The sequence below is a fragment of the Podarcis filfolensis genome, assembly GCF_964270895.1.
Source record: "Podarcis filfolensis genome assembly, chromosome: 13".
NCBI lineage: Eukaryota > Metazoa > Chordata > Lepidosauria > Squamata > Lacertidae > Podarcis > Podarcis filfolensis.
Genome location: NC_139615.1, coordinates 31,208,279 through 31,221,115, shown reverse-complemented (window position 1 = coordinate 31,221,115; position 12,837 = coordinate 31,208,279). Strand labels below are relative to the sequence as shown.

The 12,837-nt window shown below is 47.2% G+C and overlaps 1 protein-coding gene across 5 annotated transcripts in view; it reads left to right on the top strand.

Moving 5' to 3' along the window:
- Positions 1–12,837, top strand: part of ARHGAP23 (Rho GTPase activating protein 23) — a 171,861-nt gene that overhangs the window by 136,117 nt on the left and 22,907 nt on the right. For all 5 annotated transcript variants that reach the window (XM_083582343.1, XM_083582341.1, XM_083582342.1 and 2 more), the window contains 9 exons: positions 334–445; positions 1,486–1,543; positions 2,658–2,795; positions 5,156–5,458; positions 6,577–6,638; positions 8,233–8,360; positions 9,707–9,825; positions 11,774–11,929; positions 12,535–12,613. In XM_083582343.1, the coding sequence (XP_083438469.1) occupies positions 334–445; positions 1,486–1,543; positions 2,658–2,795; positions 5,156–5,458; positions 6,577–6,638; positions 8,233–8,360; positions 9,707–9,825; positions 11,774–11,929; positions 12,535–12,613 (1,155 nt within the window). The remainder of the gene's footprint in view (positions 1–333; positions 446–1,485; positions 1,544–2,657; positions 2,796–5,155; positions 5,459–6,576; positions 6,639–8,232; positions 8,361–9,706; positions 9,826–11,773; positions 11,930–12,534; positions 12,614–12,837) is intronic.

Sequence of the window (12,837 nt, the reverse complement as noted above, 5' to 3'; positions counted from 1 at the left end):
GGCAGTTTTCCCATGCACCTGAGTGCATTTTGCCATTCCTATACAACCTGCCTAGCCTCAACAACAACAACAACAACAACACCCCTGTTGCCTTCCACCAATGCACTTGCTCCCTGCAGGTTCCACACCCTGGTCCTCTCTCTGCAGGCTGGTCCCTGTGGGTAACAATAAAAGAATGAATAGGGTGGTGATACAACAGGGTGTCAATTACAGTGGTCCCTTTGGGGGCAGGTGATTGGGCTAAATGGCCCTTTTCTAGCCCCTTCGACCTCCGCCGTTTACTTTTGCTGACCTTTGCTTACCTTCCTCTCCCCCCTCCCCACTTTGTCACAGGCAACATCAAAGCCAGTCGCCGGTCTTCCTACCTCTTAGCCATAACCACAGAACGCTCCAAGTCATGTGATGATGGTCTGAACACATTTCGGGATGAGGGGAAGCTTCTGAGGTGGGTTTGGTTCTTTGCCCCTCCCCGCCTCCCCCCCCCCCCCAGTTCCTTGTAATTAGCTGGTTTTGGGAGGGGGGTTGGTGACTATTATGCATTCTTTCTGAACTGTTTTGATTTGTTTGGTATTGGCAACACATTCCAGAGGAGCAGCTGCATTATGTGGGTGGAGCCAGGCAATGCCTTCAGCCTTTCAAAGGTTTTGGCAGCAAAACCAATCTAGAGACCACCAATCTTGGTAAAACCAGCTCAGTCTTGTCTACTCCACAGTTAGCCAATGTGGTGCCCTCCAGATGTTGTTGGGCTTCAGCTGCCACCAGCATCAGCCACCGTGGTTGGCCCAGTGTTCAGAGATGCTGGGAGTCAGAGTCCGACAGCATCTGCAGGAAGCCACCTTGGCTTACCCCCATTCTGCTCCAAAGGGGCAGTTCTTCCAAGATTTTCCAGCTCTGCAGCATGAGATCCTTCAGCTGGAGATGCCAGGGATTGACCCTGAGACATTCTGGATGTCAAGCATGTGCTCTTCCACTGAGCCTTGGCCCCTCTCTCCATATGTTTGTATTTTGCGCAGTTATATCTATGTGGAATCACTGGTATGGGAACCCTGCTCCCGGGAGTTGTTATCTATGACTTACTGGTTCTGTATGCAGGGCTCCCAACCTCTGGGTGATAGTGTTGGCCACAATTGTGTTGTGGTGTAAGCTTCTGTACACCAGAACCCATTAGATGCATTTGATAAAATGTGTTGCTGAGTCTTAATCTTCAAAATATGTTAAGCTTTGTACCATAGAATTCTTCTTTAGTCCCCCCACCCCACCCCGCTGCTGCCTGCCCCGGTGGCATGATGTGTGCAACCTATGCAGCATGGAGTGTGGTTTCTTCCTCTTTTGTTCTGAAATGTAGGAGATGGATTAGAGTTAGTTGCACTCTGGAGTTTGGTGTGTGTGTGTGTTATGTGCAGTGACGTGCCTGAGTGTAAGCAGGGCTCGTTCCCTTTTTAATTTGCGTAGCTCATGTCAACTGTATTGATGGTTTCTCCTTAGGAGGCTGCCGAGCCGGGTGCCAAGCCTCCGCATGCTAAGAAGCTTCTTCACTGATGGGGTGAGTATTGTGGTTCTGTGACCCTCCTTTTCTTAAAAGCGGGGAGGGGAAGTGGATCAGTAGATTCTGCCTGTCTCAGTCCCTCATCACACTTGTGTATTGTGACTCTAATTAAACAGAAAATAAAACTTTAAAGCACACCCACCGACTATTCCTTTCTAGTTTCCTTATCTGTTTTTTTTTTAAAGAAGTAACATTTTCTGCATTTGTAGCTAGAACAGGTTCACTTATCCTTCCCTCCCCATGCTTAAGCAATGTGCTCTCCTCCCCTGGTTCTCCAGAAAAATATTCTGAACCTCTGCCTGAGCAGCACTTCCTCATTTTTGTCTGCTCAAACGGTGTTTTGCCTGTACGTAAGCATGCCATCTGTTCCTCGGCCTAATTTGAGCAACTATTTACCTATACAGTGGTACCTCTAGTTGCGGACTTAATCCATTTTGGGGTGCTGTTCGCACCTGAAAAGTCCGCAACTAAAGTGCCTCTTCTGCACATGTGTGCAGTGCAGATCGCTCTGCACATGCACAAAGTGCGCAGATCGCTTCTGTGCATGCATGGGCAGTGAACCCGGAAGTAAACACTTCCAGGTTTGCCGCATTCATAAGCTGAAAGTCCGTAACAAGAGATGAACACAACACAAGGTATGACTGTATTCAAGCTGCATTCTGGCCTCCTTTAAGACTAGGGTTTTGTTTTGTTTGTGGGTGTATTCTGCAATGTGCCATTAGTGGTGGATTTCTACTGGAGTGTCCACACACCACTCTTCTTTATTAGTAGTTTTGTGATGCTTCCACAATGTTATATAGTGCAACAAAAGCAGAACAACCTGGAACATTTGTGGTATGGAAAGTTATAGGATTTCAACAGGAAGTTGCAGGATGTGCACTGATTAGGAAACAAAGTAGTCTGTCTGCCCCAGGGGCAAAACAATATTGAAAGCAAGATCACGTATCAACATCCCAGTACCACCATGAGCACAAACCATTGTGCATGCACAATGGAAAGCGTGTCTGGAGGGGCCTCCCCTTTCTCTCTCCTTCCCCAGTGGTTGAGCAGCAGGCGCCTTCCCAGCCATGGGTGCCCAACAACCTCTATTTTGTTTTCCATCCCCTTGCAGTCTTTGGATAGCCTGGGTACTTCCGAAGACACCCGATCGAAGCGGCATTCGACCTCGGACTTGTTGGATGTCACTTTCAGTGACGTGAGGAAAGAGGGCTGGCTCCATTACAAACAAATCCTCACAAAGAAAGGCAAGGTATGTTGTACCTTCTGGCAAGGATGGAGTAGTGTGGGTGTATGTCTTTGTTTGGGGTGGGCTGGGAGGAAATAATTCTGATATATACACTGGTAAGCACTGGCCATCACCAGTCAGGATTTTTTTTTGGGGGGGTGATAGTAAACTGAATAGTTTGCTGTGTGTAGTAGTATTAAAGGGGGGAGGCAGTTGGGAATGTATGGCCCTTCAGTAGCTGGGACTCCCAACTCTTTAGTCCCAGCCAGCATGACCAATGGTCAGGGATGCTGGGAGTTGTAGTCCAGCAACAACATCTGGAGGGACCACAGATTCCCCACCCTTGCACAAAAGCATAGTTAAGCACTACAGCAGACCCACGGCTTACGCACGATTTACTTACGCAATTGCAGCTTTGCGCAGGTGGCAGGAAAATGAAAATAAATGGAGACAGGGAGGAGGGAACAGTTCAATATCTTGTGTAACCTTCCCATAGCACGGCAAGCAAGGTGGAGGGCTTGAAAAGCTCTTTCTGCACCAGGTTTTCCTGCCACAGAAAAATTTGAAGCCCTCCATCTTGCTTGCTGGGCTCTGGGAAGGTCACATAAAGCCTCTGTTTTTATATCTGTTGCAAGCTGCCCCCCAGAGTGGCTGGGGCAACCCAGTAGGATGGGTGGGGCATTACTACTACTACTACTACTACTACTACTACTACTACTACTGCTATTTCGGGTGGCCCCACAAGATCTCGTGAGAACCTCCCACAGCCTTCCAGAGGCCTTGTGCAATGTTCCCAGGGGCAGTTCCTGCAGTTTTCCTGACTTCCCATGATATTGCCTTTGCATACGAGCCCCCTGAACACAACCCCCACCCCAGTTTAAAAATAATGAGTCTGATAGGAGTTGAACTTTAAAAATAATAATGCAGAAACAACCCAGCACTTTGGTTCCAGTGCATTACTGTAGTGTGTGGAATGCTCAATGTTTCTAGATTCCTATTCCTAAACAGATGAAAAAGAAAATTTAAAAACAGCTTTCTCTGCTAATAATGAGTGGTGCTGTTCCATCCTTTGTAACCCTCAGAAAGGGAGCTACGTTTACATTTCTGTACTATTTTACTTAACTGTGGAAGCCAGGTGACCGATAAGAAATCCATAATTGTTGGACAATGAGATAAATAAGCAAACCTGCACATGTGTACTAAGTTTGGACCCCGTCCCCCAGTTTGAAAGTTTGGTGTTTCTTCTTGTAAGTAAAGGTGCAAATATAAATCTTTTAAGTATTGCAACATGTTCTTGAGTTCTTGAATGCTCTTCTTTTGGGGGGGGGAGGGGGTGAAGGTGGGATTTCACTCAATGTTTTCTAGTACTGTAGCTGGAGGAAACCTTGTTGCCATTAAAAAAACCAAAAACGCAGTGCTAGAGCTCATGTGTTAAATGTGAGAGCGCCAAGGTTCAATCTCTGTCATCTCCAGGTAGGGCAGGGAAAAGACACCTGCCTGATGTGTTAGAAAGCCACTGCTAGTGCCCTGCAGATAATTTAGAATTCAACTCCCATTATCCTTGATGACTGGCCATTCTGGATGGACTTGATGGGAGTTGTTCATATGAAGAACATCAGGTTGGGGAAGGCTGGTGTAAAGCAGCACTGCATGCACATACCAAAGCCTTACTTGGTATAAGGAATCTTCCTATATTTAGCAAATAGGTAACTTAGGTCTTGCCCAAGATGATGTAGGGTATTTTCACATGAGCACCTTAAAACACAGCGAGATCATCCCCACCTCCGCTGCGTTTCAAGCTGCGTTTGCACAGTGGGGCTCACATCAGAAAAGTGGGGAGGGGGAATATCTTCACCAGACACACATAACCATTTGGGTTGCTCCCCCCACCCCCACTCCCTACAAACTCTTGCCCATTAAGCTTTCATGTGCGCATGCGCGCTCATCTGTGCATGTGCGACGGCTGCTAGGATACGTTCACATTTTCCGGTTTTCTAGTCTGATTGAAACTGGTTTGAGCAAAAAATAATAATGCATCAAATAGCAGTGTTTGCCAAGAAACTACAGGATCGATATGGACTGTGGCTGACATCGTGTGAATACGAAATTGAAAACTAGCAGTAGAAGTATGCTGGATGAGGAGCAAGCAGTAATGTGAACATGCCCATATTAAGCCTGAGTCAGCAAAAGGGCTTGATCCCAGGCACTACTGAAGCTGAAGTGTTGCCTATCAGAATTTTGTGCCCCAATACATCTTTGCAGGAAATCTCTCTCTCTCTCTCTCTCTCTCTCTCTCTCTCTCTCTCTCCCCTTCACCTCCCCTATGTCTTCCTCCTCCTTCAACATGCGCCCAATTCCTACTCTCGCTCTTTCTCCCTCTACAGAAAGTTGGCGGAGGCATTCGGCAGTGGAAGCGGGTCTTCGCTGTCCTACGTGCACACTCGCTCTACTTATGCAAGGACCGGCGGGAGGCTGTGGCCATTGCCCCGCCCCCAGGTGAGGAGGAGCAGCCGCCAATCAGCGTCCGAGCGTGCCTGGTAGACATCTCCTACAGTGACACCAAGAGGAAGCACGTCTTCCGGCTGACGACCGCTGACTTCTGTGAATGTCTCTTTCAGGCCGAGGATCGGGATGACATGCTGGCCTGGATTAAAGTCATCAGGGAGAGTAGCAAAGCCGAGGGCGAGGTGAGAACTGCCCTTGGCTGGCTCCTGGGCCACTGGCTTTTCCAAAACACCTCTGTCGGCAGTCTCCTCTTTGTTTTCTCTCAGGTGTTTGCCCTTTTCCCCAAGGAAGAGGCCACCTGCAAATTCTCAATGGTACCTGGTCTTAGCACACACATTGCTGTGAGCATCCATGGATCTCCCATGGCATGTTGGGATCTGCACACATCTTGTGGCCTCCATCCAGTTGGATATAGTCTGTCTTCCAGAAAAGCAATATACACTTAGAAAGGGGGGTGGGAACCTGTGTCCATTACCAGAGATTTCTTTGAAAATTTCTGAGATTTCTGTCTCAGCAGCTTCTACTGCTGAAGAGGCAAGCCACCATTCTATTTAAAAAGCAGCTTGCCTCTTCGTAAATCAAAAGTGCACTAAAGAGCTCTGTCTGTGCATGCAGTTATTCTACATGAAGTTTCCTTGTATAGCAATCCCACAGCATGAACATGCACTAGTGTGAGCATGTATACGCAGCAAAGTTTCTCCCTGCTCCCCTCCTGAAAGTTTCAGCAGTCCCTGAGAATTCCATGCTAGTAAAAGCTTAAGGCTTGGGAGAGCTGAAAAGTCAGTTTGGTGGTTCAACCACAAGAGCTGCTGGAAGGCGAAAAGCCTCAGCCCACGCTTGGATCTTGGCCTATGCATAATTCTGAATTTAGGAGGCAGAGTGTGCTCTCAATTTTATGACCATGCAATTGTTCATCTCCATACTTGGGCTTCTTGACTTTGGGAGGCACAGAAGTTGCTTTGTCCAAAAATTGGGCGTGGCTGTCTTCTGCCCCCTTTGGCTGGAGGTGATAGGAAGGATAAACTATCCATATATGCAGGGAAAGAAAAGGTTCTGCCCTAATTATTATATATGCTGAACATCCCTTCACCCCTTGATTCCTGTTTGAATGTATGAGCTGTGCAGGCAGTTAATTGGTTCAAACTCTGATCTGACCACTTTTTAGCCTGTCCCAGAATTTTGATGGAACTGAAAGGGGGAACTTTATTCAGCAGAGTCACAAGATACTGTTGAAACCTGTGTGGCTTTGAGCTGACAGTTAACCTTCTTTCTATATCTTTTCTCTCCCAATAATCTCCAGGACCCTGGGTTTGCAAGCCAAGCACTGATCAATAAGAAGCTAAATGATTACAGAAAAGTGAGGTAAATTTCTTACCATTCTTTTTTCTTTGCTTCTCCCCACCCCATTTTGTCAGTCTACGTCTAGCTCTTTCTAAACTATCTGGGATGCACCACTTTAGATTGCTGTTGGGGACTCATGTGATCAAGTCTCTATACAACATCTTCCCCGTCCCCACACACATAGAAAGCAAGCTTGTGAACGAGAAGCTGGGCTTAAGACATACTAGTTTTCTAGGTGGAGGGGTTGTGGGTTTTGTGGGGTAGGGGTATACAAAGGAACATCCTATTAGATTAGACCCAATCTGCAATCAGACACAGGTTACCTCGGTCAGGCATGGCTAAACTTGGCCCTCCAGCTGTTTTGGGACTACAGCTCCCATCATCCCTAGCTAACAGGACCAGTGGTCAGAGATGATGGGAATTGTAGTCCCAAAACAGCTGGAGGGACAAGTTTGGCCATGCCTGCCTCAGATAGTACTTTTGGGGCAGGTATCCCAGCCTGCTGGTTCACACATCCTATTTCTTCCCTTGTTCCTTGTTAAGTGCAGGGTTAGGTTAAACTTAACATTTCCCAGAAAACTCTCTCACAATTATATAGCTAATTGAAGCACGTGTTACCTCACTCAAGATGGTGCCACTTTCACTGGTTGGTGTGCAATACCTCCCCTCCTCTCCTCTTGGTTAGTTGACTTGCTGATAACAGAGTTAACCCTTAAGCTGTAAACTGAATGATCCCTACTGTTGCACTTCTTTCATGGGCATAGCCGGGGAGGGGGCAGGGGGCACCTGCCCCCCTAAATAAATAAAAATCAATACAATTACTGAAGTAACTGAGTTTCTGCCCCCCCTAACATAAAGCCTGCCCCCCAACATAATCTCGCTGTGCCCATGCCTGCTCCACTCCTTCAAACCTGGCCGCCTAGCTGTGGACATTGGAGTCCAGTGTGGATGTCAAGTGTGTCACACTCTTAGCTTGCATTTGCAACTTCCACACCCTGCTGGTTCAATAATGGCGCCTCTCATCAGTAGCCTTTTGTCTCTCTGATTGACTTGGATCAGTCACTTTAGTCACCCCTGCAGTTTAGTGCCTTATTCTTCCCAGAAATGGATGTCCGTAGACAAGATAAAAACCAGCATCATGAATCATTCCTGCAGCTGTGAATATTTGCTTCCATAAAATTATAGTACAGCTACAGCTTCCAGTCTGTTAATTAGGGCAGCTCCATGCAGAGTGATAGTAGAGTAGTCTAGCATTAGCGTAAGATACAATATGAAAGGTGAATTATGTGTACAGTAGTACCTTGGTAGTCAAACTTAATTCGTTCGGAGAGTCCGTTCGACTCCCGGAACCGATCGAAAACCAAGGCGTGGAAGCTGCAGAAGCCATGATGGATGTTCAGCATCCAAAAAACATTCGCAAAGCAGAACACTTCCGGGTTTGCAGTGTTCAGGAGCCAATTTGTTCGGGAGCCAAGCCGTTTGACAACCAAGGTATAGGTTTGCCATTATAAAAAAGTTTTGAAAATCCTCTCTGGTTCAGTTGATGGCAAAGACCAGTGTTTTGTATGTGTGGAGGCCTTGAGTTGGTACATTGCATGTTCCTTTTCCCTTACAGCTCCTCTGGGACCAAACCAGACTCCTCCCCAAAAGGTCCTCGTGTGCCGGGGGTGAAGTCAGAATTGCAGAAGCAACTAGGAACAGGGCCACCCCGTTCCCCACGGCAGGATACCACCACGCTAAGAGGTATGAGAGCCTTGAGCACATCTCTGAGTCTTTGTGAGCAACAGGGCGAGAAGACACTCTGTGTACTTTGCACCTTAATATCCAGAGGGAGCACACAAATCTGTGAATAGTGCCTAACTAATTTTTTTAATCAACAGCTTCTGGGCATCAGATTTTCCTAGAAGTTCTGCTCTCTGAGGTCCTGCTGCCTCATTCCAGCTGCAGCAGCAACTGTTTAATTTATCCCTCTATCATTCTACATTAACATGTCCTCAAAGCTGCTTATATTTGTTTTTATGGAGCAGTATAGGATGGCCAGGGTTGCTGGTCAGAAGCCAGAGTGACTTATTGGATATAATATAGGATCTCTGGGAGGCTTGGGTTCAAATCATATCTCAGCCAATGACTTGCTGGCAGAGTTGGGTTATGTATGTATGCACAGTGGTACCTTGGTTTACAAACAGTCTGGTTTGCATATGTTTTGGGTTACAAACACGTCAAACGTGATTATGGATTGTAAACGGATTATGGTTGTAAGCCAAGGTACCACTGTATTTCAGTGCCATCAATATACAGTCGTACCTCAGAAGTCAAACGCCTTGTGAGTCGAATGTTTTGGCCCCCAAACACCACAAACCCAGAAGTGAGTGTTGTGGTTTGCAAATTTCTTTGGAATCCAAACATCCGATGCGGGTTCCACAGCTTCTTATTGACTGCAGGAGGTTCCTGCAGCCAATCGGAAGCTACACTTTGGTTTCCAAACATTTTGGAAGTCGAATGGACTTCCGGAACGGATTCCGTTTGACTTCTGAGGTACGACTGTAAATGGCTCTGTACAAAATTATTTAAATTTTCTAGTTGTCTTCTGCCTCAGTTCCCTACCTGGAAGTTATTTGTGTGTGTCTCCATTAGCCAGGCTTGTCACTGTCAGGCTAGCTTTTCATGTGCACAATTATCATTTTTTAATGTGAGGAAAGGAAGGAAGGAAGGGTCACCCACCTGACAATGACATCACAACCACCCATTTTCATATGCTGGCGTTATTTGAAATCAAACCATGCTGACAAAGGTGTGGCTTTGCAGGCATCAGTTACCAGCTGATCAGTGGTGCTTGCAAACCCCCACTTTTGTCACTTTTGTCATCTTTACCTGCAGCACACCTGATGCTCAGGTGTATGGCAGGTGGATAAAATGGTCTGTTGGGCCAAATGAGGAGGAGGACTGATGGGCCTGATTATGCCTGCAGACCTGTGGTACCCCCATCACTGCTTTAGGCAGGCCACTGGGTGATAATTTTTCGTCTGATTTTGGCCTGTTATGTTGCTCAGCCAGTGAACTTGCTTTTGTTATTCTTTCCCCCTGCCCAGATGACAGTGCCCACCAGAAAGCTCCTTGGGGTATCAACATAATGAAGAAAAACAAGAAGCCTGCTCCAAGGGCCTTTGGCGTGAGACTAGAAGACTGCCAACCTGCCCCTGACAACAAGGTAGGCTCTTGCATTTCCCTGCATGTGCGAACCTAGTGCATTAAATTGTAAGAAACCCATCTTTTCATGCTGCAGCACCTACACTTTGGAACTCCCTGCCTGTTGAAGCCAGGCAGGTGCTGGACTTGTCGCTGCACCCTTAAAACATTTTTGTTTAGGAAAGCCTGTCCAGACACAAAGATGTGCTGCTACAATCAAGAAGAATATGCATTTTGTTAGCTAAGTAAATATTAGAGAAGAAGCACCTTGAGCTTTCCCAAGGGCTAAAACCCAGTTAAAATCTCTGGTGGGCTACCTTCCCCAATAATAACCTGTCATTCCAAGCTGCCTTTGTGCTCTTCCTACTTGCAGCCTAGTCACAGACAACTGTGTGTTTGCTTTAGATAGCAAGTACCTGCAAGCATGCAAGTGGAGTCACCACATGCAATGGAAAAAGGTGTGTTGTGTAGAGTTGAAAGCGAGGAGGAAGTTGAGACCTATTAGCCTGGTGGAAAGAGAATGATTTCCCAGACATGGTCTACAGCAGGGGTAGTCAACCTTTTTATACCTATCACCACTAATGCATCTTTCTTGATGGTAAAATTTCCTTAACGCCCACCAGTGCTCGGTGGAAGGAGGATTCAGCTTGTGCCGTAGAACCCCCTACCGCCCACCTAGAATCCTGAAACAGCCACTAGTGGGACCAGGTTGACAATCTCTGATCTACAGAGTTCCAGTTGAGGGGGCTGGATGCTAAATGCCAGTGCGGTGCAGTTGGTAGAGTGTCAGACTAAAGCCTGGAAGACTGGGGTGCTGTTCCCCACTCAGCCATGAGGCTCACTCGGTGACCTTGGGCATACTGTTACTGTCTCTCAATCTAACCTACCTCACAGGTTGGTCTGAAGGTAACCTTGAGAAAAGGTGAGATATGTTGCTGGCACCTGTCTGTCTTGAGAGACAATGGAGTGCACCTCTGGGGGTGAAGTCAAAACTCTGCGTTAGCAGCACCGAAGTGACCTTCCTGGGGTGCAAGCCTGGGCAGTGTGTATGGAGGTCCTGGGCTGCCCAGACAACAAGACTCCCCTCTCAGCCTCACAGTTCTCCTCCAAAGGAAAGCACTGCAATATGTTTGGTACCTGCTTGGCTGCAGGAGTTGCTGGAATGAGGCGTACAAGGCACCACCCAAGCACCTTAGGGACTCCACTCCAGATTTGTGTAGGGCAGTGGTTCTCAACCTGTGGGTCCCCAGATGTTGTTGGACTACAACTCCCATCATCCCTGAGCTCTGGCCTTGCTAGCTAGGGGTGATGGGAGTTGTAGTTCAACAACATTTGGGGACCCACAGGTTGAGAAAGGCTGGTGTAGGGTTTACTTCTTAGCCTTTTCTTCTCCCGAAGATATCTCACAAGGCAGCAGAGGTTTTCCTTCTCCTAGATTAGCTACCTTCCCAGGTTGATGAGCTTCACCTGCCCCTAAAGGTGGGATATAAATGTACTAAATAAGTAAAGCAATACAACACATTCCTGTTCAGGGAACGTGCAACATGCTGCTTAGAGGAGCATCTCGGCTTAATTGTGATACATGCCAATCCTGTGTTTTCGGAAGTGTAGGGACTTACTCTCGCATCTCATGCCCAGTTAAAACGCAGTGCCCAGGTTGTTGATGTCCATATTCCGACAGTCGCCAGAAATAAATTGAAGTTCAGACTATATGGATTTGGCTGCAGGCAAAATTTGATGTTCCAGAAATTTATATGACATCCTTGCAGGGGATATGTATTGGTCATGTGCATGTTTTGGGACTGGCCAGCTATTTAAGGCCCTTTAGACCGGGTGTGGCACCTTGTCTGGCACCAGCCCATTTGCTTCTGCAGCTTTTAATTGCCACCGCCACACAGCGCTCATGCCTTTGACTTGTGAAGGTTTCTGAGACTACCGCCAGCCTCACCTCTGCACTTCACTTTCTGCAGAAAGTCCCCCTGATTGTGGAAGCCTGCTGCAAGGTGGTGGAAGACAAAGGCTTGGAATACATGGGCATCTACCGGGTCCCTGGGAACAACGCTGTGGTCTCCAGCCTCCAGGAGCAGCTCAACAAAGGGTCTGCAGAAATCAATCTGCAGGAAGAGGTGAGAGCAGGACCACTCTGCCCCTCCCTGGCTCCTGCCAGTCTCTCTGCCTCCTGTCAGTCTCTCTGTTTCCCATCTTCACTACTGTTGAAAACTCAGCATATAGTATACTGCTGCCACCTAGCTGCCACTTAGCTGTACTATAGGCAGTGCCCACGCATATTTGCAGAAGGCTGTACCTGTTGCACACCGAACGCTGGGCCAGTTCACAAGCCTCGTTTGGGCTTCTGACTTGTAGAAGCAAAGAAACTAAGCTAAAAAATCAGGAACTCTCCGAGTCAAATCAGCCTCAGCCATGAAACCACTACCTGTACTTTGGCAAGCTTGCCTCTCCCCACCCACCCCCTCTGCCATCTAGTGTTATAATGTAATGAGTACAGCATCCTTTTTCTGATAAATCACCTGTTTTCTGGAGACAAATAAATCACTGGTGGAAATCAAAGGTTTTCCCTTGGCCATTTCTTGCCAGTGTGGCTACGCGATTTACGATAGTGTTGATGTTTCTCTTATTCTTCTGGGATCTGGTCTCTTGGTGAGATTAGAAGTGTGGTTTTGAAACATCCCAAACTTTAAAATTACTTCTTTCTCTCTCCCTGTATGGCCAGAGGTGGCAAGACTTGAACGTCATCAGCAGTCTCTTGAAGTCGTTCTTCCGGAAACTCCCAGAACCACTGTTTACAGATGGTGAGTGACTCCCTTAGCATTTAAGATAGCGTAAGTCTACATTTTCTCTCTCGAACGGATGGGCAAGTGGAAAGGCAAAATGCTCGGATGGTTGGGATTGTGGGGTGGGCCACGTTTTTGGTGCATTGGATGCGGGTGGGAAGGTCTGACTATGTGTCTGCCTTCTGGGTCTAAACCTAGGCGCTCCCCTCTTTCAGCAAATGAAATTGGTTTTGGCAGTGCAG